The sequence below is a fragment of the Marmota flaviventris genome, chromosome 2, assembly GCF_047511675.1.
Source record: "Marmota flaviventris isolate mMarFla1 chromosome 2, mMarFla1.hap1, whole genome shotgun sequence".
NCBI lineage: Eukaryota > Metazoa > Chordata > Mammalia > Rodentia > Sciuridae > Marmota > Marmota flaviventris.
The window spans coordinates 6,222,699-6,242,841 of NC_092499.1; the positions used below are offsets into that span (position 1 = coordinate 6,222,699).

At 62.1% G+C, this 20,143-nt stretch overlaps 1 protein-coding gene across 4 annotated transcripts; it reads left to right on the forward strand.

The window, feature by feature from the left end:
* The first annotated feature begins 11,113 nt into the window (after positions 1-11,113).
* On the forward strand, positions 11,114-19,317 carry Begain (brain enriched guanylate kinase associated). 4 transcript variants are annotated; one of them, XM_027946552.3, is made up of 5 exons: positions 11,114-11,495; positions 12,638-12,704; positions 13,640-13,747; positions 16,850-16,933; positions 17,974-19,317. In XM_027946552.3, the coding sequence occupies exons 1-5, from the start codon at positions 11,242-11,244 to the stop codon at positions 19,315-19,317; spliced, it is 1,857 nt and encodes a 618-aa protein (XP_027802353.1). In that variant the 5' UTR covers positions 11,114-11,241. The 4 variants fall into 4 exon arrangements, with proteins under 4 accessions (XP_027802353.1, XP_071463636.1, XP_071463637.1 ...); XM_071607535.1 differs by having other exon boundaries at positions 17,992-19,317; XM_071607536.1 differs by lacking the exon at positions 16,850-16,933.
* The last annotated feature ends 826 nt before the right edge of the window (positions 19,318-20,143 follow it).

Consider the following 20,143-nt stretch of genomic DNA (forward strand, 5'->3'; position numbering starts at 1 on the left):
CCAGCAGGAGTGAGCCTTCTGCCCAGAGCACACGGGAACTTTTTAAAACAAATAAATACCCAGGTGACACGTGCTGTGGAGACAAAAACTGAGAGCGGTGAGCCTGTGTTGGGGGAGGGGTGTGATGCTGTGGCTGAGCTCCTGGGGGTGGGAACAGGGGAGGGAGCAGCTGCCCCCAGAGTTCCAGGCAGGGAACAGCACATGCAAAGTAACTTGTAAGGAGCTCAGGTGGTGGTGGTGGTGGGGGAGTGTGCTAGGTGACAGAGGGTACAGGTGTGAGAGGAAGGGGGTGTCAGAGATGCTCCTGAGGGCGGGCCACACTCTGGAAGGAAGGCTGGAGCTCCGTCCCCTATGCGGAGGCTGCTGTGGGGAAAAGGAACTTGTGCACAGGCACGGGATCCCTCTTATCTAGTGAACCCCGGCTCGCGCCTGCTCTGGTAGAGAGTAGGTGCTCACTGAGGTCAGGGGTCTGACTGGTACCGTGGTCCAAGACCTGCCAACTCCAGAGGAGGTGCTGGGGGTGGGGCTGGCCCCTGTTGCCGTCCCCTCCAGGATGACTGTTGGGTTCTCAGGCCTCCCCTCCTCTCCTGTCCCAGGTCCCTGCTGTCCTGCTCTGTGTCTTCCTCGCCCACTACCTCAGCAGGCCAGGGCCCTCGGGATGGAGGTCCTTCAAGCCTCTCTGTCCCGCCTCCAACCCTGACCCCACCAGAAACCCAGGGACTCACTAAGCTGTGAATGACTACCTCACTTTGATTTCTCCCTTTGGGAGTCAGGGCTTATAAAGGGACCTGCCACATGACCCGTTCTCCCTCCCTCCTGTATCTGCCCTTCAAGGGCTCCTGTCCCACGGCCCAGCTGAGTCCCACTCTTCAGCAGAGCCTCCTAGAGGGCGTCTGTGGTTAAGACAGCAGCCGTTGGACTGGAGATATAGTTGGTAGAGTGCTTCCCTCCCCCACACAAGGCCCTGGGTTCAACCCCCAGCACCACAAAAGGGGGAAAAAAAAAACAGAAGGAGGAGGCAGTCACCTGGTTTGAATCCCAGTTCTGCCACTTACTGGCTCTGTGACCTTGGGTGGATTTCTGAACCTCTCTGATTTGCAGTCTCCACGTAGTGAACTGGGGAGTCAACAGCAGCAGCTGAGCTCCCATCCTGAGGAGTATGGGCGCTGACCTGGCGCAGGGCTGAAGCCAAGTGGGCCAGCCGCTGTGTTTGTTGCCTGCCTCTCTCGGAGGTCCGCCTTTGCCCCGTGTCCTCTTCCACTGGGCAGGTGACAGCAGCCAGCCACGTGCTGTGGACCTGGCAACCCCAGGTGGACAGGGAAGTCATGTGGTGAGTTTCTCTGGGCAGGGGCCTCGGCAGCAGGAAGAGGAGGCAGAGCTGGGAGGCAAGTGGGAGGTCAGGACGGGAGATGCTCAGAGTTGGGGGCCAGAGTCTGAGGGTCACCCCTAACCTGGAGCAGCACTGAGGAGTCATCTTGGGGTGGGGCCTAGGGATGGGATCAGGGTGTCCCTGAGTCCCTCACATCTCAAGGGCATCTGCCTCCATTTGTGCATGGGGAAACTGAGGCACCAGGGGCTGGGGTGCCCCACCCAGGACCCCAGCAGCCATGGCAGAGCAGAGGGTGCTGAGGCTTGGGCCTGCCTGGCTGGGCCCTGCTTAGCCACCCGTCCTCTCCCTGGCCACTTGCCTGGGCACACCTTGCACCTTCCCTGCTGAGCAGAGCAAATAGCCAGCCCGCAGGTGACGCTCATCACCCCTCATGAGGTGGCTCTGGCTGGGGAGGCTGGAAGAGCCTTCTGGAAGGTCATGGTGGTCACAGGTGCCCCTTGGGGAAACAGGCCTGGAAAGGCAGCTCCTCCCCGGACCCTCCTCCCCCAGCCCCAGGCTGGGGCTCAAATCTGCCTTCGTAGCTGCAGTGTTGTTCTCTGAGACTGGGTTTTACCCCAGGACTGCTTGAGCGTGTGTGTGCGCACGCGTGTGCAGGCGTGTGAGAGAGAGCAGGAGCGCAGGGGTAAGGGGGCGCGAGGGTGGAGTGAGACCAGCCAGGGACCTAGGGCATTCCAGAGAGGCCCTGGGTGTGGCCGGGTCTCAGGGCAGGGGCGGGCAGCCCCGTGGCCAGCAGTCCAGGGTCACTGATGAGCATCCCGCAGCTCTGGTTAGCTTTATGATCCCCAGAATTTGAGAAAACAGGCCTCCCACTGGTACAATTAATAAGTTTTCCCACGTCTCTTTGCAGGGGTGAGCAGACGGTGGGGTGGTCAAATCAGTGAAGCCAGCGTGGGCTCCTCGGTGGCCAGTAATGAACCTGATAATCAAAGCGTCACATGGCAGCCCCTTCTCCCCTAGGCTCCTAGGAGGGGTGGCAGGCACTGGGAGGTTAATTTGGGAGCCCTGTGGGAGCCATCATTGCCCGTGAGGCCTGGTCTGTGGTCATCTGTCTCTCTGTCCCCCTTCCTCCTAACACTGGCTCTGGGCGGGAGGGATGTTAGGCCACGGCAGGCATGGCCTGCCCTCCCAGTGCCCTCGTTCCCTGGGGGGAAGACAGACAGGAAAGCAGATCAGCAGGGTCTGGCTAGGTGCTGTGAAAGAGCGGGGCCCAGGGAGCCCCAACAAAGCTGGGGGTTGGGGCGCTCCTGGGGTTGACATAGCCAGCCTTGGCTCCCTGTTCCTATGTTGCCCACCAGAAGGACAGGGCCCCAAACGCACCACAAGGCTTCCTTGTCCTGGAGAGAGAATCAGAAACCTCAGCCTCGCCCAGGGCCTGCTGGCTGACCCCAGCAGCTGGGCCTGGCGCAGAGGCTGCCTGGCAGGTTGGTGTAGTAACAGGCGTGTGGCACCGGGTGTCGGGACAGATGCTGGTAGGTGGGCACGAGGCGATGACGCCTGTGGAAGCTCCCTTTGGATAGCCTGGTTTTCTTGGTCAAGAAGGAAATGAGGTCATGTGCTGTGGCTGGAGCCTTTGATTATCAGGTTCATTACTGGCCACCGAGGAGCCCATGCTGGGTCAGCCTGTCACAGAGGGGAAAGTGAGCCTGTCACCTCCACAGTGCATTTGCCTTCCCTCTAGAGGGGTACAGGCACACAGTTGAGGGAGAGGTGGCCCTAAAGGGCGGGGTTTGCCTGGTAGCACAGTGAAGATAGATTAGGGATTTGAGGAGGCTGTGCGGTCCTTGGTGGTCAGTGAGGACAGGGCCAGTGAGGGGCTTTGCCGGCTGCTAGCACTGATGTGTCAAGGGCGTCAAGGGGCATCGGAGGGTGGCGCTGGAGAGAGTGGGAGTCGGAAGTGGGACTCCTCCATGGGTCTGCCTGGCAGAAGCACCGTGGGCCTCATGGTGGGTCTGGTAGCCCACACACACCCTGCAGGCCCTCCCTGAGTACTCCCATCCCAAGGCTGGAGTTGGGAGGCCTTCTGTGGCCCTGACTCGTGTGTGAAGCTTTGAGTCCTGGGCTACTCGGGACCTGGGAGCTTCGTCTAAAAACCAGGTCTGATTGAGACAGGTGAGGACAGTGGCAAGCCCTGACCTGCAGGAGTGAGCCTGCTGTGGGCACAGAGACGATGACCCACTGTCCTGGCAGCCAGTCCTGACCCTCCTTCCTTGGGCCCCTGCTGACTGTTCTCTGGGGACTGGGGTCTTGGGTCTTCACCTGGTGGCCTTCCCTGTGGGTACAGGGATCTGCCTGGATGTTTGGCGACTGGAGTGAGGAGAGCGGTGGCCCAGAGTCCTGCTCCTTGACCTCTGTGCACCTCGGTTCTCTTATCTGGGGACGGAGTGATGAGAGGCCCAGGCAACTGCTAGGTACCGGTCGACAGTTTCTGTCCTGCCTGCAAAGGTCCTGGCAGGGTAGATGGCACCAGCAGGGCCACCACCGAGGCCCAGGGAAGCAGACTCCTGAGACAGGCAGAAACCCATGGCCTCCGAGCATAGGGAGCGCCAGTTGGAGGTGCACGAGGGTCTCACCCGCAGTGAGAGGGTCCGCCACCCGGCTCCTCCCCTGGAAGGCACAGGGGCACAGGGCCTCCTGCATGGTGGCCTCTGCAGAGCATCTGGTGTGGGCCCCCAGGAGCTACCCCCACTGGGAGAGAAGGAGCTGGGTGGGGGCCACTTGGTCTCCTCTCAGGGTCAGTGTCAGCCAGTGGAGGTGGCCCTTGGCAGGAGCTGTGGAGTGGGCAGACGATATCCCTGACTGCCCCTGGCTGTCAGCCCTGGTGTTGGGAATGTGATGAGAACACAGGCTCCAGCGGCAAGTGGCCAGACCAGGGCAGCTGGCGCCTCCTCACGGGCCCTGCAGGGGGAAGGCAGTCTTGGGGGATCTTTGCAAGCCCCCCGACTTCATCAGCCTCAACATACCCCCCCACCCCCATGCAAGAGTGCAGCAGACCTTGCAGCCGGGTCAGCTGTCGCTCTGCTGCGCCCTGCAGTGTCCGGCCAGCTCATGCAGGCACGCCCTGGCTCTGTGCCAGGCCCTGTGCACAGTGGTGGGTCCCTGGGGAGCTGGGCTCGTGGTGTGGGTACAGTGAAGAGCCAGGGATTTTTGACCAGGGGCAGGATCTGATCTGGCTGGGTTTACAATGGGCTGCTTGGAGTACTCTGAGTTGGGGGGCCGGGGAGGGGCAGGAGGCCCTGGGACCCTGGCACTCGGTGATGAGACAGGACAGCAGCTCCGCTGAGGACCCTGCCGAGGAGCCACGCAGGGAGGGTGGGGCCAGCTGGGGCTTCAGGACCCCCAGGTGCTGGGTGGGGAGGAGTTCACCTGGGCAGGAAGGAAGCAAGACAGATCCTGGCAGAGGGGACATGGGGACAAAGTCACCAGGATGAGAAACTGGCTGCAGCATGTGAAGAATGACAAGCAATTTGGTGTTGCTGGAGCATGACTGTCGGGCCCAGGCTGAGAGCTGAGGCCACAGCTGCGCCTGCGGGTGCCGAACGGGCCACACAGCATCAGGGGCACAGGACGGGAGTGGCTTTCAGTCCCTTGGCTGACTGTGGGACGGTGAGGCCGCCACCCGGCCCTGCCCGTCGCCATGCGGACCGGTGGGGAGCTGTCGAGCAGGGTCGGGTATGATTCCCCGGGGGCCGTGCGCGGGGCAGGTCATCCACAGCAGGAGAGGGCCCCAGGGAGCACCCAGATGGAGCTTCGGCAGGGGGACCCAGATGGGCTTCCCAGGGCAGGTGGCCGAGCAGAGCCTCCTGAGGAGCAGCGCCGTGGAAGGCGGGGCGGGGGGCCAGGAGGCTGCTGGGAGGGAGCAGCAGGTGGAGTCCTGGAAGACGTGAGGGCCACGCTGGCGGCTCAGAAAGGTCTGAGCAGTTGTCCCCCAGCAGGGAGGAGGGGAGGCAGCCTGGCTGGACAAGGGCAGAGCCGTGACTGGCTGTGCCCGGGGGGTGTGCGGGTGTCTGGTGCGCTGGGCGTGGCTGGACCCCTCTTTGTGGCCTCTTGCCAGGCTAGAGCAGGGTGGGGCCCCAGCAGGGTTCCACAGGTAGCTGGCTCCTGCCTCCTGGTGGGGTGGTGAGAGTGCTGTGAGGCATGGAACTAGTCATGGCACAGCCTGAGCGTCCTGCCCTCTGCCCCTCCCCAGGGACCTGCGTCTGGTCCTGGAGCCCCTGCAAGCTGGTTAGGCTGGTCCCGGGGCCAGTTGCTCCCTTGGGGAGGAAGATAGGTGCTAACAGGGGACCCGGCTGCTCCAGGTCCCTAGAGGTGGGCTTCTGTGGGCTCTAGGCCCCCTCCTGTGAGGAGAGGTACACTCCTGCTCCCCTGTGAGGCTCCTGTGTCCATGTGGTTGTCCTGTTCACCATGGCCAAGACTTGGGGCGATCCTTTGGTGGCCCAGGTCAGCCCTCTGTCTGTTTCTCTGCCCAGCAGTCTCCAAGCCCTCCCACCAGCAGAAGGAAGAGCACCCCGTGCCCCCAGGCAGGGGTGAAGCCAGGCTGGTTGTCCCCAGGGCTGCATGGTTCCACCACACCAGCTCCTGCTGGGGCCCTGCTGGCGCTGCTGACAGCGGCTGGGAGCCGAGCGGGAGGTGGCTAATTCCCTCTCCCGCGGCTGCCAGGCCTGTCTGGGCTGCTCTCTGAGCGCCAGCAGGCCCCTGGCAGCACGGCCCTCCGCAGCAGGCTCAGTGCAGCTTCCGGCCTGCTCTTCTCTAGAAGAGGAGTCTAAGGAGGGCCAGCAGGCTGGCTCTCCCCGAGGTGGCTGTGCAGCCCCGGGCCTGTGGCTAACCCTCTCTACACCCCACTTTTCCCATCTCTAGGGTAGTGTTCCCCACATGCAGGCAGGAATGAGAATTTCCATGTCTTCCCTGGCTCAGAGCAAGAGTGGGTTGTCTCAGTGTTTAATGAATACCTGTGAGCGTCCAGAGTCAGACCTCGGGTCACCTCACAAGCCCTACCCCTTCCCTGGGCCTCAGTTTCCCCCTGGGTCCCAGCCTTTGTCCAACTTCAAGCTGCCCCACTCCTTTGAGACCTCACCAGGAGCGTCTCTGCGGACGGCTCCGTCAGTGGGACCTCAAGAATGCAGACTAGGAGGAGGACCCCTGTGGCCACGGCTGGCCTCTCTCAAGTCACCAAGGGCTGACCTGTTGGTTCTGACTGCTCCAAAGGCAACCTGCCCATTTGGCTTAGCAGCATTAGGGTCGTTTGCCAAGGGTGGACCCTGGGACAGGATTCCCAAGCCTAGTCCAACCAGAGACCAAGCACCTGCTGCTCACCACCACCTTCCTGACTCCTGCTCAGGAAGCCCGGGGCAAGGGGCCCATTTCACAGGTGAAGAAACCAAGGCCCAGAGAAGCAGTGGCCATGGTGAGGCTTGTGGCTTATGGCCAAGAGTTTCCCCTGGCTTCTGCTGCCCCCCTCAGCCCATGAAATCATTGCTTATGGTGATTTTTTTTTTTTTTTTGGTGTCCAAATTTGATCCTCAGTAAATTTTTTTCTAATTTTTCATCCATGGAAAATATGAGAAATCCAAAAAAGTATAAAAATTTTTTTTCAATTACCCAGCATTCCACCACCCAGGCGTAACAAATTGACATATCCTGCCTTCCACGATCCTCTGCAGCGGTCGTTCACTTAGACAGGATTACGCCACGCTCACGGGCACGCACCTCTGCCTACGTTCCCTCAAGGCCTGGTTTCTGGACAGCATCGGACTCTTTGGTGGTGGAACTGGCCCCTCTTAGCAGAGATGACCTCCCACTTTGGCTTCAGAGCCAGCAAGTCAGTCCTGGCACCCACGTCCCTACAAGCCCCTCAGCTGGGATGGCCACACACAGCAGTCCTCTGGGGCTGGTGTGTGTCCTGCTGTCCTCCAGTAGGGCAGCCCCAACAGGCCAGGCCAGACCTGTGCTCTTTCCCACACCACACTGTCCAGTCTAGACTGGCCTTATTCTTATGGCCATAGACTATGGCCTTATATCCGGGGAGCTTAGCCAGATCCCAGGGGAGGTGAAGTGGGTCCTGATCCTCTAACCACCCCCAGGTCCCACAGCCCACAGGACAGTCCTGCAGAGAAAAGGGACCACCTGTCTCTCCAGCATCCTGTCTCTGACCGGTGGGTCTTGCACACTGGAAGTAGCCAGACAGGAACCCAGTCCCGTAACAGGACAAGAACTGACAGCCCCAGAGCAGGGGAGGGGACACACTGTTCCACTGTATGACTCCCTCTGAGGCCTGCAGACAGGGGCCTGCCACACTGGGACTCAATGCCACAGACCCTTTAGAGTGACCAGAGAGTTCTGACAGGTGCACCGGCTGGGACCCCTCTTTGAGGTTCCTGAATCCCTTGGCCTCTGCCACCTTGAAGACAGGAGTCTTCCCATGGGGTGCACAACACATGGATTTCCCATCTCTTAGGTTCTCAGCGAGGGCCTTGGTTGGTGCCCAATGGTGGCCCCGCTGGCCTCCCCATGCCCCCAGCCTGTCCCACCTGTTCTGAGCAGCTCTGTCCTCTTCGCCCACAGGCTGCGCAGCCCCTGGGTGCCCTCGTGCCTCGGGCAGCCCCGAGTCCTGCAGGGCCGCCTGACCAGGTCCTCACCCTCGCTCTGGGACAGGTAACACACCTGTTGTCTCCCCCCATCCCATTCATTGGTGTCTGCGTCTGTCCCCGGACATCCATCCCATGTCTGTGTCTGACTCCCCAAGACAGATGAGGAGGCTGAGAGAGAAGAAAGGTCTCCCAGGCCAGCAGGACACTGCCACCCCACCCAGGCTCTGACTCCTGTGAGTGGCCAGGAGTGGCCCTCGTGAGGGGAGACTGCTCCAGGACTCTTCCTGTCCAGGGACTGCTATGGCAGGGGAGAACCCCTGAGCCCACTCTCGCTGCCAGGTTAGGGACAGCTCCATGGGCCCAGATCAAAGCGAGGTGGCCCCGCAGGTGGCAGGCTCAACAGGGCTGGCACAGGAGGGTGGCCCCAACCTGGAGGACCACGACTGGCCGCTGCTAGCACAGCACCCTCCCTTTCCCATGCATTGGCTAAGGCCTGTTTCTGGACACTGGGGACCCGCCAGGCCATACCCTGACCCAAGGCAGGACCCCGGGCCCCGGCACCTCCCCCAGGCTCTCAGTGGCCTGGAGGCCCTGCTTCCACAGCGCCAGCCCAGCCTTATCCCTGTATGCCAATGGCTTAGTGCCCACCAGACGGGGGCCAGTGACAGACCTGCGCCCATGTGTGGGCAACTAACCCCATTTACAGTTGTGGAAACTGAGGCTACAGCCAGGTGGGGTTCGGGTTAGTGCCCTGAGAGGGAGGACAGGAGGCAGGGTTGTGGCAAGACCCAGGTGACCACCCAGTATCCTCCTGTCCAGAACTTCTAAAGAAACTGAGCCTCTAGGATTGGAGTCAGCTGTGAAGGGCAGCAGAAGGGTCCCATGGCCCTCCCCACGTTGGGGTGCAGGTGGCAGTCAACAGGTGGTCTCTGGGTCTGCACTGGATAGTTGAGTGAGAGGCACAGGGGTCCGCTGGCTGCTGGGCACGGGGTGGGTGGAGCCCAAGAGACCCGGCTGGAGATTAGACCAGGAGGGGTCCGGGTGGGGCTAGATGTAGACATTTGGCCTCCAAAGGCCCCGGGCTTTGCAGAACAGCCTGGGCGAGGGCCGTGTCTGGGTGTGGTGGAGCCAGAGGGACGGAGGGGAAGACGTGGTGGGGACACCAGTGTGGGTGAGCCTGGGGCATCACAGTGGCAGGGGCTGGGAACCATGTCAGGAGCCTGAGTTGGAGGCTCCTGCAGCCAGGGGCGTGGAGGTGGCCACAGTGTGGTCTCTGCAGCCAAGGACTGGCCTGGGTGCAACTTGAGGTGGCCGGCATGAGGGGCTGGGGTGCCATCAGAGAGGAAGTCACCCAGTGTGCAGAAAGTCCCTGGGAGGCCCAGGTGAACTGAGGTTCCGGAGATGCGCCCTGGGGTGGCCTGCCGTCGGCCCGCGCTCCTGCTCACCGCCCTCTCCACTGTGGGCCATGTGGGCCAGAACACTGCTCCCTGCTGTAAAGTCCCAGGGTCGGTGGGGAAGGGGGCAAGCATGCCGGGTGGCTGGGGGACAGGGGCTGGCCAGCCCCAATGACAGTAGTGCCCAAGAGCAAGGTAGTCAAGATGGGGGAGGGAGGGCAGCCAGCTCTGAGGAGTCCCATGGAAACCAGGCCCCCGAAATGGGTCAGGGCTGGGTGAGGGCACAGTGAACTGCTGGCCTCAGAAGAATGAGGCCCCAGAACTGGTCAGAGAGTACTCAGGGGAGGCTGGAGGAGGGGTCAGGAGTGAGGCCCGACATGGCCACTGGAGCAATGGACAAGGCCCTCCCTCTTCTCGAGGAGGCGGAGCCTGTAACGAGCTGCTTCAGGGAACATCCAACCTCAGGGGCTGCTGCCTGCCCCAAACCAGACACTGTCTGCAGTGGGGAGCCCTGGTGATGTGGGCACCCAGGAAGTCTGCTGCCCTGACAGGGAAGAAAATAGGGGCGGTGGGGCCAGCTGGAGTCTGGTCGCAGGATGCTAGAGGCTGGGCAGTCCAGGAAGGCTGCCTGGAGGAGGTGGGCAAGACCGTGGAGCAGCAGCCAGCCTGCGTGGGCTCCCCCAGCTGGGGGGCCTTGCCTGAGAGCTTCCCCTGTTATTCTGTCCCCTCTTTGGGGGAATTGACTCTTGGGAAGACCCGCCCCGCCCTTCTGTGAAATTCTCAAGCATGTAAGCAACTCTTTATTTTTATTTATTTTTAAAAATGTAGACCTAGGCAGGAATCCAAGAATGCTTAAAGGAGGCTCACGGGTGCAAGGCGCGTGGTTCACTTGCAGGCCAGAGACTGAGGAAGCTCCTGATGGGGCCGGGGAAGCGGTCCTGTTCCTGGGAGTCGGAGGAACCCTCCCCTGTCCCTGCACATCCCTTGCTGGGTTTGGGTCGGGGAGGTCCTGAGGACACAGGCTCTTGCCCACATCTGAGCAGTCAAGGCTCCGGGCCCTGCGGGGTCTCCAGCATGACACCTGACCTCCTCCAGCTCCCCACGGTCAGGATGTTGCTGTGTACCCCACATCAAACCTGCCAGAAGTTGCCCCCCTCCAGAGCACTGGTGCTCAGGCCCCTACCCTGACCCCGGGGACAGCAGAGTGGCCCCTGCCCTTCTGGGAGCTCATGACCAGCTCCTGGGGCAGGTCACCCACTAGCCCCCGCCTGGTGCCCAACTTTACTTCAAGTAATCCTTGTCTGGTGGCTCAGAAGGGTAGCTGGTGTCTTGGGTGGTGCTGTGAGCAAGCAGGTGGCATCCTGGGGAGCCCCCAGTCTATGGGAAGGTGGAGCCCCAAGAGCGTCCCTGGCTTCAGGAAGGCTTCCCGAGGGGACCTGAGCAGGCAGGGCACTGCTGAGCTTCCAGTGCTGTGTGCCAACCCTGCTGGGTCCTGCCTGGGCGTGGGGTGTCACCCCAAACCTCTCTTAGGCTCAGAGAGGTAGACACAGTATTCTGGGGCCACCAGTCAATTAGGGGAAGGGAAGTCAGGTCTCAAGCATGACACTGCCAACTTGGCCTTGGCATCCCTGGCCAGCTCCCAAGGGAGGCCTGGGGGCCAATGGCGCTCCCTGTACCAGGGCCCTTTAAGCCACCCACACACACTGGCAAGGTTCTGGGGTCAGATTCCACTCCAAGGTGACCACATGGGGACTTACTTGCAGCAGAGGCACTTGGCTCAGAGCCCCTGACCCCTGGGGCTGGAAGTCCTCAGTGCCGCTGCTGGGGGCAACTGTGTGTGTGCACGAGCGAGAGAGTGCGACCTGGGCGTGGCATGCACCCACGGCACACGTCAGCTGGTCAGCTGCCCGCGTGGCCCGGCTGCCCGCTCAGTGCGCGGCCGGCCACCGCGGCATGTCGTTGCAGTGCGCTGCAGGAGCAGAAGGGTGAGTTGCGCAAGCGGCTGTCCTACACCACGCACAAGTTGGAGAAGCTGGAGACGGAGTTCGACTCCACGCGCCACTACCTGGAGATCGAGCTGCGGCGCGCGCAGGAGGAGCTAGAGAAGGTCACCGAGAAGCTGCGCAGGTGAGGCCCCTGGGGGAGCTGCCGCAGGAGGCTCCTGACTGCCCAGGTAGAAGTCAGACCTTGTGCTCAGAGCAGCAGGCCAGGACCTGAACCCAGGGTCAGCTGGTAGCAGGGACAGGCTCCTCCCCGTGCCCTCTCCATGCCCGGCTCCACTCCAAGCCCCTCATTCCTGTTCATTTTGGGTGTGGTGGCAGCACGACATAGACGCAGTCTCCAGAGGCGACTGGCCCAGCAGGGTCCCCAGTGGCACCCTGGGTCCTGATGGGGACGCGGTGTCTGGGCCTGGAGAGGAGACAGATGCAGAGTTGGGGCCCCTCCTGGAGTGGCTGGGGCTGGACGCTGGCCAGCGGCACCACTGCTCCTGTAGGATGGTGTCTCTCACCCCTCATGCACTTTCGCATCTGACACAGGGAATGGAAGCGAAGGCCAGCTTTGCTGTTGGTTTAGTTTGTTTTAAATATTTATAGAGAACCAGCTGGTACTGCCCTGAGGGGGGCTTGCCAGGAGGGCTGTTTGTCCCTCCCTGAATGGCCCCGTCCTGCTGAGCCTTCCGATGTCACCATCTTGTTGTGTGGAAACCAAGCCCGGCCAGACCCCCATCACGGCCACTGCCACTGCCTGCCTCATACCCGCCCTTCTGTGTCAGTTCCCCTGGCAAGCTGGGGCTGAGGACGCAACCCAAAGGTTGTGTAGAAGATGGAAGCTTCCCCCCAGCCCCTGACACTGGAGGGGATCCACAGAGCCTCCACCTGAGGCCTGCCTCCACTCCTCCTTCCATCTAGACTCACGCCCCGGGTCCATCCCATGCCTTCAGTCTCTTCCTTACTAACGTGCAGCTGCGCTGTCAGCTGTGTCGCGAGGACTGTAAGAGCTGTTTGAGGATGTGAGCAAGCTGGCCGGGACAGAGGACCTGACTGATCCTGCTGGGGTGGGGGCAACAAGGCCTTGGCCTGGCCTAGGAAAGCCTGGAGGAGACTCGGCCTTAATGAGGTGGTTTCTGCTCTGGGAGGAAGCGCACATTCAACCAAGGCGGGGCAAACAGGATGGGAAGTTCAGCTCCAGCCTGCTCAAAAGGCACGCGGCCACAGGGGTGCGGGAAGGCTGGACCTTGCATAGCAATGACCCTTTCCCTCCTGCCGCAGGATTCAGAGCAACTACCTGGCACTGCAGAGAATCAACCAGGAGCTGGAGGGCAAGCTGTACCGTATGGTGAGGGTCACCCCGCCGCCACTCCCCATCCAGCACTGCCTCCTAGGGCCTGTGACTCTGAGCACATGGGGGAAGTGGCCCCTGGCATCCCCTGGCTCAATCAGGAGCTGAGTCCCAGATCTCGCTTCCTGGTGGCTCCGGGACTGGGTTGGTTCTACCAGGACAAGGACAGGGCTGGGCCGGGTTGCCCGGGCTGCGCCAGCATCAGGTCAAGCAGCCTGTCCGGCTGTGCTAGCAGAGCCGCAGGACAGAGGGCCTGCGCTGGGATGGAGTCAGCTCAGCTGCCCAGGGACTGAGGGGAGCCCTCCTTCAGGTGGTGCGAGAGTCTGAGGTGGGCTTGAGCGTCAACCCACCCTTCCTGGGGACATTCCCCAGGCCCGGCCCTCGTGGGGGTTGAGACCCTTGAAACCCACATAGCACCTGGTGTTGCCTTTTCTCTGTGTGTTGGCAGGAGCAATAGCAATGGTGGCCATGGGCATCTGGTCTTGACTCTAAGGAGAAGGCATCTGCGACTCCAGCTCGGGGGTCAGGACAGGTTCCTCTCTTTGTGGTTTGGCTGGTCTGGCTCTGCTGAGACCCTGGACAGGCCCCTTTTCTTCTGAGCCTCAGTTTCCTGATCTGTCGAGTGAGGCAGGCAGGCTTTGTGAGGCACAGAACACAAGCCATCCCCAAACTCCTGGGAAAGGATGCTGTGGGCCTGTGTTGCAGATAAGAACCGAGGCTCGGCAGGCAGTGACTTGCCAGGGGTCATCGGCTTGTCAGTGGTGCAGCTGGCCTCAAACCTGGGTCAGTCCATGTTCCTAACCCCTGCAACCTGGGCCCCCAGCACCATGTCATTCAGGCTCTTGGGACACAGGAGGCCTAATCCAACAGGCCTTGAGCTAGCCTGCTAGAGCTGACCACTGACCACCTCCTTCCATTTCCCTGTCCCGCAGGGCCAGCACTATGAGGAAGAGAAGCGTGCACTGAGCCATGAGATTGTCGCCCTCAACAGTCACCTCCTGGAGGCCAAGGTGACCATCGACAAGCTGTCAGAGGACAACGTAAGTGCCGTGTGCATTTGGCCCATGGAGGGCAGTGGGGCATCTGAGGGGGCTTCCTGGGAGCACTGGCAGTTGGGGCCTTTTTGACTTGGAGGAGCTCCAAGCCAAGGGGCTTGGCCCCAACCTGGCACAGGGGACAGGTGGCTGAGCAAAGTGTTCAGGACTTTGAGGAGTGCTGGTGCAGTTGGGGAAGGACAGGTGGGCCACATGCTGCTAAGGCATCCCCAAGAGACCCTCTGCTGGGAGGGCTTGAGTTAGGGAGGGAATGGGAGGCCAGGTTATCCCACCCAGGGTGAAGCTTCCTGGCCCCAGGTGGGGTGGTGGCACTCAGGACTCGCGCCCCAGTGTTGCCCAAAGGCCTGTCCTCAGAGGCCCCATGAAATGGGTGGGCACTTTCCAGCGACCATGCTCTCAGCATTGATCGACCCCTTGCCAGATCTAGCTATCCTGAGACTTTGATATGAACAGCATGGGCAAAAAAAAATACACCCCCCCCCCCCCGCCCACATGGAGTTGACATCAGAGAGGGGATGGCAGACAGTAGCAGTAACTGCACAGCCCTGGAGATGGTAGAAGGGCTCCGCTGCAGAGAGGAGAGGAGCCAGGAGCAGGACGAGGAGCTGCCAGTGGCAAGGTCTGCAGACTTGGCTGGGTGTTTCTGGAACAGGCTGCTTGAGCCAGGACCTGAAGGCAGGGGTGGGGGGAGGCCCTGCAGACACCTGGAGAGGACTTCTTCCAGGCTGAAGGGCCATGCTGCCCAGCCCAACTTAGAGAAAAGCAAAGGGGCTGTTGCAGCTGGGAGTGGGGAGCACAGCCTCACTGCACAAGGTCCATCAGGAATCTGGACTGTAGTCTGAGGCAGGGGCCCCCGAAGTCTCCTGAACAAAGGGGCAGTGTGCCTGCACTTACAGTTCCACTGGGCTGGTAGCTAGTGAGGACACAGTGCAGGGGCTGCTGAGGGCAGCGGTAGGAAGGTCAGAGGAGACCAGGCCACAATCCACAGGACAGAGAGCAGTGGCAGCCAAGATGGTGGCAGGCAGGTGGGGAAAAGGGCTCATTCCTGGCAACATTTTGAAGATAGAGGCGACAGGACGAGCCCTTGGTGTGGCGTGAAGGCAGGTGATGAGTCTAGCGAGCCCCAGGGATCGCAGCCTGAGCAAGGCATGGCCACCTGTGGAGGGGTTGGTGTGGGTGCAGCGAGGCTTGCATCCAAAGAGAACGGTCTTGAGGGTGGCTGGGTACCAGGGTGTGGAGCTGGATGGAAGCCTGTTGCGTGTGGGTTGAGGTCACAAGGCAGTGCGTGCAGGGGAGGAGAGGGGAGGCTACAGGCCACGGGGACTCTCCAAAGTTGGTTAATAAGTTGGAACTAGCAAGGACAACTGAGAGTGAGTGCTAGCAAGAGGGAGACACCAGGCATGCGTGGTGGCCCAAGCCACGTGAGGAGGAGGTGGTCCTCAGCAAGCTGGCCAGCTGGGTGACAGCTGCTGAGAGCTCAGGTAAGAGGAGGCCAAGAGCAGCCTGGGATCTGGGGACTCTGGGATTGGAGGCTGAGTGGAGTGGGGCCTCTGATAGTGAAGAGGCAATTCCAGAGGTGGGGACGGGAGGCCCCAAGCCCAGACCACTCCTGCACGCAGTGTGGCTCTCGCAGCAGGCATAGAGAACATGGTATGGGGAGACCTTTCCTCAAGTGCAAGGCCAGGCCCTCTGCGTAAGTTGCCACCCCTTCTGGCACATCTCTGTGTGGGTAGTGCATGTGTGGAAACTGAGGCACAGCCAGCTTCAGTGACCAGATCAGCAGCGGTGGCTCACAGGCAGAGCAGACCTCGGGCTCAAGGCCACCGGGTCCTTTCAGCTGCACCAGGCTCTTAGCAGGTGCAGCACCCCCTCCTGCTCCCTCTGCTTGAGAAGGCCGTGGCTTCTCGCCTGAGAGCCAGCAACTGTTGCCCCTTGGGAAGAACCTGAACCTGACACCCTCTGACATGGACAGTGCCCAGCCAGGGGCCCTGCCAGTGTTACGTCCTCACTCTGGGGACCATGTGCATGGCAGAAACTGTCCCAGGCCTCCAAATGGCATGCCCTACTGGCTGGGCTGGTGGGGGTGCAATGGCAGAGCCAGGCTGGCTGCTCTATGAGGCAGCCTCACAAGGGCCTCACAGGGGCCAGTTCTCAGTTCTCACTCAATTTTACTATTCCTAGGAGGCCCAGGGAGTGTTGAGAGGGGTTTGCGGACCTAGGTTCCCTCCACTATGCAGGCCAGTTGGGGCACCAGCCTCAGTGAGGGTGGGGTTGCAGAAGGCTCCAGGACATGGGGGAGGCAGGAAGGAGTGCCCATGCTGTGCACCACCTTGCCTGAACTGGTCCTGGCTAAGCTGGACTTTGGCAGCAGCCCTGGCCAGGAGCACCATGGGGCAAGGCAGGTAGATGGTCAGAGCCCTGCTATGGGTCTGGAGTGGGTGAAGGCCTCTGCAGCCACAGGCACATGCAACAGAGATTTTCAAAGTCAGCCAAATCCCCTTAAGTCCTACTGTTTGCATCTGTTTTTAGCTCTGGAGGCTGACCAGTCCCTGTCTGTACCCAGAGTCACACACCTTTCCCACTCCAGCCCAGCGCCCCCCCCAGCCAGCCCCATGGCCAGGCAATACTCCTAGTGGGGCATGAGCAGCAAGTCTGAGACTAAGGGTGGCAGGGGCTGGGGAACCACCCTCATTCCTGCCTGTCACTGCCCACCAGGTCATCTTGGAAGGACCCCCCGGGGGCTGAGGGGCAGGGAGACCAGACCTGGTGGACAAGCCTGGGGCCTACACTTCCACTGCCCCACCTGTGGGAGGTTCTGTCTCAGCAGGGCCCCGGGCCACGTCTGGGCAGCAGCAGGACTGTCTGGCAGGACCCTGCACACACCAGCAGCTCCAGGTCCAAACAGGCCCTCACCCGCGGGCAGGAACGTAAAGCCCAGAGGGATGAGGCCGGGAGTCCGTCCTTGTCCTGCCAGCCACAGAGCCGGGTCTGCCCACCCTCCCATTGCCCACTGGCCATTCGGCGCTGGTCAGGGCAGCAGGGACCTGCCAGGGCGAGCTGCGCCAAACGCCTTCTCTTGTCTTCCAGGAGCTCTATAGGAAGGACTGCAATCTAGCGGCCCAGCTGCTGCAGTGCAGCCAGACCTACGGCAGGGTCCATAAGGTGTCCGAGGTAACGTGACCCCGCCCCAGCCAGGCCCACCCTGTCCCAGGACCACTCTGGGCTCCTTTTGGGCCGGCCCCACCCCGAGGCCACCCCCACCCTTGAGGAGGAAGATGCCGGGTGAGCCTGAGCCCCTCGACCTCCTCACACCTGCGGGTCCTGGCCTCCCTGCCCCCACGCATCCTGCCTGCCCTGGCTTGGACAGCCTGTGGCCCTCTCCAGGACTCCCTGTACCCACCCCTCTTCCTCTGCTTCCTCTGGGGCTGCTCCTGTTTCTGCTGCAAGCCCCCATCCAGAGCGTGCGCACTTCAGAGCAGCCCTGGGGACTGGGCACAATGACAGTCCCACTTTAGAGACAAGAAACACGCCTCAGGGAACAGGACTGACCAAGGGCCATGGTGAGCAGAGAGCAGACCTGGACTCAGAACCAGGCCTGTCAGGTGCCGAAGCAGACGGGTCAGAGCCCACCCACACTCGAGCCCTCCCACCCAGGCCCTTGTCCGAGTCCCCTTTCCCCTGGGCCCAGGCCACACCTGACACGCTCACAAAATAGATCAAACAGTAGCGGGACATCGCCCACTGGCACGGGAGCCACAGGGTGCGTGGCCCTGGCCTCAATCTTTGTTGCATCTGTTTCTGAGTCTGTCTCCTTCTGCAGCACAGGGTGGGTGCTCAGAACCCATGGGCCTGAGAGCAGGTCAGCCCCTGGGCAGGAGCAGGGAGTGAGGCCCAAGCCAGGCCCGTCCCAGCTTCTCTGGCCTGACTCTGGGTTCTGTCTGCCCCGTCGGGAATGGGTGGGGCAGGTAGAGATGACCAGGGAGCCCCAGGTGCTGACAACAGCCGTGTGCTTGGGCACTTGTTCAACCCGGCATCCTGGGCCCTGGCTCCTGCGGTGTGCTGTGAGAACCCCGGGATGTCCCTTTTCACGTGTCTGTCAGCCTGCCTGTCGGTCACGCTTGACCGTGGTCCTCAGCCTCAGGGCCAGGGCTGGGCCTCCGTGCTGACTGTGATCTCGTCCCCACCCTCCCCTCCCCTTGCACCTGTTCCAGCTGCCCTCGGACTTCCAGGAGCGCGTGAGCCTGCACATGGAGAAGCTCGGCTGCAGCCTGCCCTCCCAGCTCTGCCACCCGGCCTACGCCGACAGCGTCCCCACCTGCGTCATCGCCAAGGTGCTGGAGAAGCCTGACCCCGCCAGCCTGTCCTCCCACCTGTCAGATGCCTCGGCCCGTGACCTGGCCTTCCGCGATGGGGTGGAGAAGCAGGCCCCGCGGCCCCCATACAAAGGAGACATCTACTGCAGCGACACAGCCCTCTACTGCCCGGAAGAACGGCGGCGTGACCGGCGACCCAGCGTGGACGCACCCGTGACAGATGTGGGCTTCCTGCGGGCCCAGAACTCCACGGACAGTGCTGCAGAGGAGGAGGAGGAGGCCGAGGCAGCGGCCTTCCCCGCTGGCTTCCGGCGCGAGGCCTTCCCGGGCTACGCGGGCTCGCTGCCCACGTCCAGCTCCTACTCCAGCTTCAGTGCCACGTCGGAGGAGAAGGAGCACGCGCAGGCCAGCACGCTCACCGCCTCGCAGCAGGCCATCTACCTGAACAGCCGCGACGAGCTCTTCAACCGCAAGCCGCCGGCTGCCACCTACGAGGGCAGCCCTCGCTTTGCCAAGGCTGCGGCCGCGGTGGCAGCCCCACTCGAGGCTGAGGTGGCCCCAGGATTCAGACGGACAGTGTCTCCTTACCCAGCCGAGTCCTTCCGCTTCCCAGCCACCCCGGGCCCCCAGCAGGCCCTGATGCCCCCAAACCTATGGAGCCTGCGGGCCAAGCCGGGGTCCGCCCGGCTCCCTGGAGAAGACATTCGGGGTCAGTGGCGGCCCCTGAGCGTGGAGGACATTGGTGCCTACTCCTATCCAACCAGCACCGCGGGCCGGGCCTCGCCCTGCAGCTTCTCCGAACGCTACTACGGTGGCAGCGGGGGCAGCCCAGGCCAGAAGGCTGAGGGCCACGCCAGCCCCCTCTATGCCACCTACAAGGCCGACAGCTTCTCGGAGGGCGACGACCTCTCCCAGGGTCACCTGGCAGAGCCCTGCTTCCTGCGGGCAGGTGGCGACCTGAGCCTCAGCCCCAGCCGATCTGCCGACCCGCTCCCTGGCTATGCGCCCAGCGAGGGAGACAGGGACAGGCTGGGGGTGCAGCTGTGTGGAGCTGGCAGCAGCCCTGAGCCTGAGCACGGCTCCAGGGACTCCTTGGAGCCCAGCTCCATGGAGGCCTCGCCGGAAATGCACCCTGCCGCCCGCCTCAGCCCCCAGCAGGCCTTCCCGAGGACTGGTGGCTCGGGGCTGAGCCGCAAGGACAGCCTCACCAAAGCCCAGCTCTACGGAACCTTGCTCAACTGACCGCTGCGTGCAGGCCGCGGCCGGGGCCCACGCCCCCTACTGCCCCACCCTTGTGGAAGCCGAGAGGGGCAGTCCCTCCCCAGACACCCACACTCCCCAGCCCCCACCAAGGAGGACTCTGTGCTCCCGACACCCCCTCTTCCACAACCCAGTAGAGTCTGAGAGGGGGACCCTCGCTCCCCATCCTGTCCGTCCACCCCAGCCTCGTCACTATGGAACTCCCACTTGGAATTCCCACTTAGAACGTTGTCACGCACTGTCACCCCCACCCGAGGTGAGCATTCCCCTTTTATAAAGTGAAACTATTTTTATAGAGAAAAAGGGTCTTTCTAACGCGCTTGGCCCCAGCAGCCTGGCCGGCAGCCTTGGCGTTCTCCACACAAAGCTCTTACTTCTGGGGCGAGGGTGCGTGGGGCCTGCCCCTGAAAAGGGAAAGACCAAGCCCCACTCGTGGGGAGACACCCAGCAAGCCGATGACAAGGGGACCCCACCGCTCTGTCCACGGGGAGGGGCAGTGAACCCGCTCGGGATGTGAAATGTTTTGACTCTTTCTCCCAGTGTGGCCAGCACAACACCCTGAGCTCTTCCGTGGCCCCTAGTCCCAAGTGGGGCCGGGACGACGTCCCAGTATGGCCGGTGCTCCCTCCTCCCCACCCTGCTCCCAGCGCCACCTTACTCTACCTCAGATGTATGAGGCCCCCGACCCCTGCTCTCTGTGCCGTGATGCATGCCTGTCCGTCAGTGTTGTGTTTTGCATTCATCAATAAAAGACACAAGTGGGAAGTACTTGCGTGTGACTTATTTTTCCCCCCTTGACCTCCGTGCA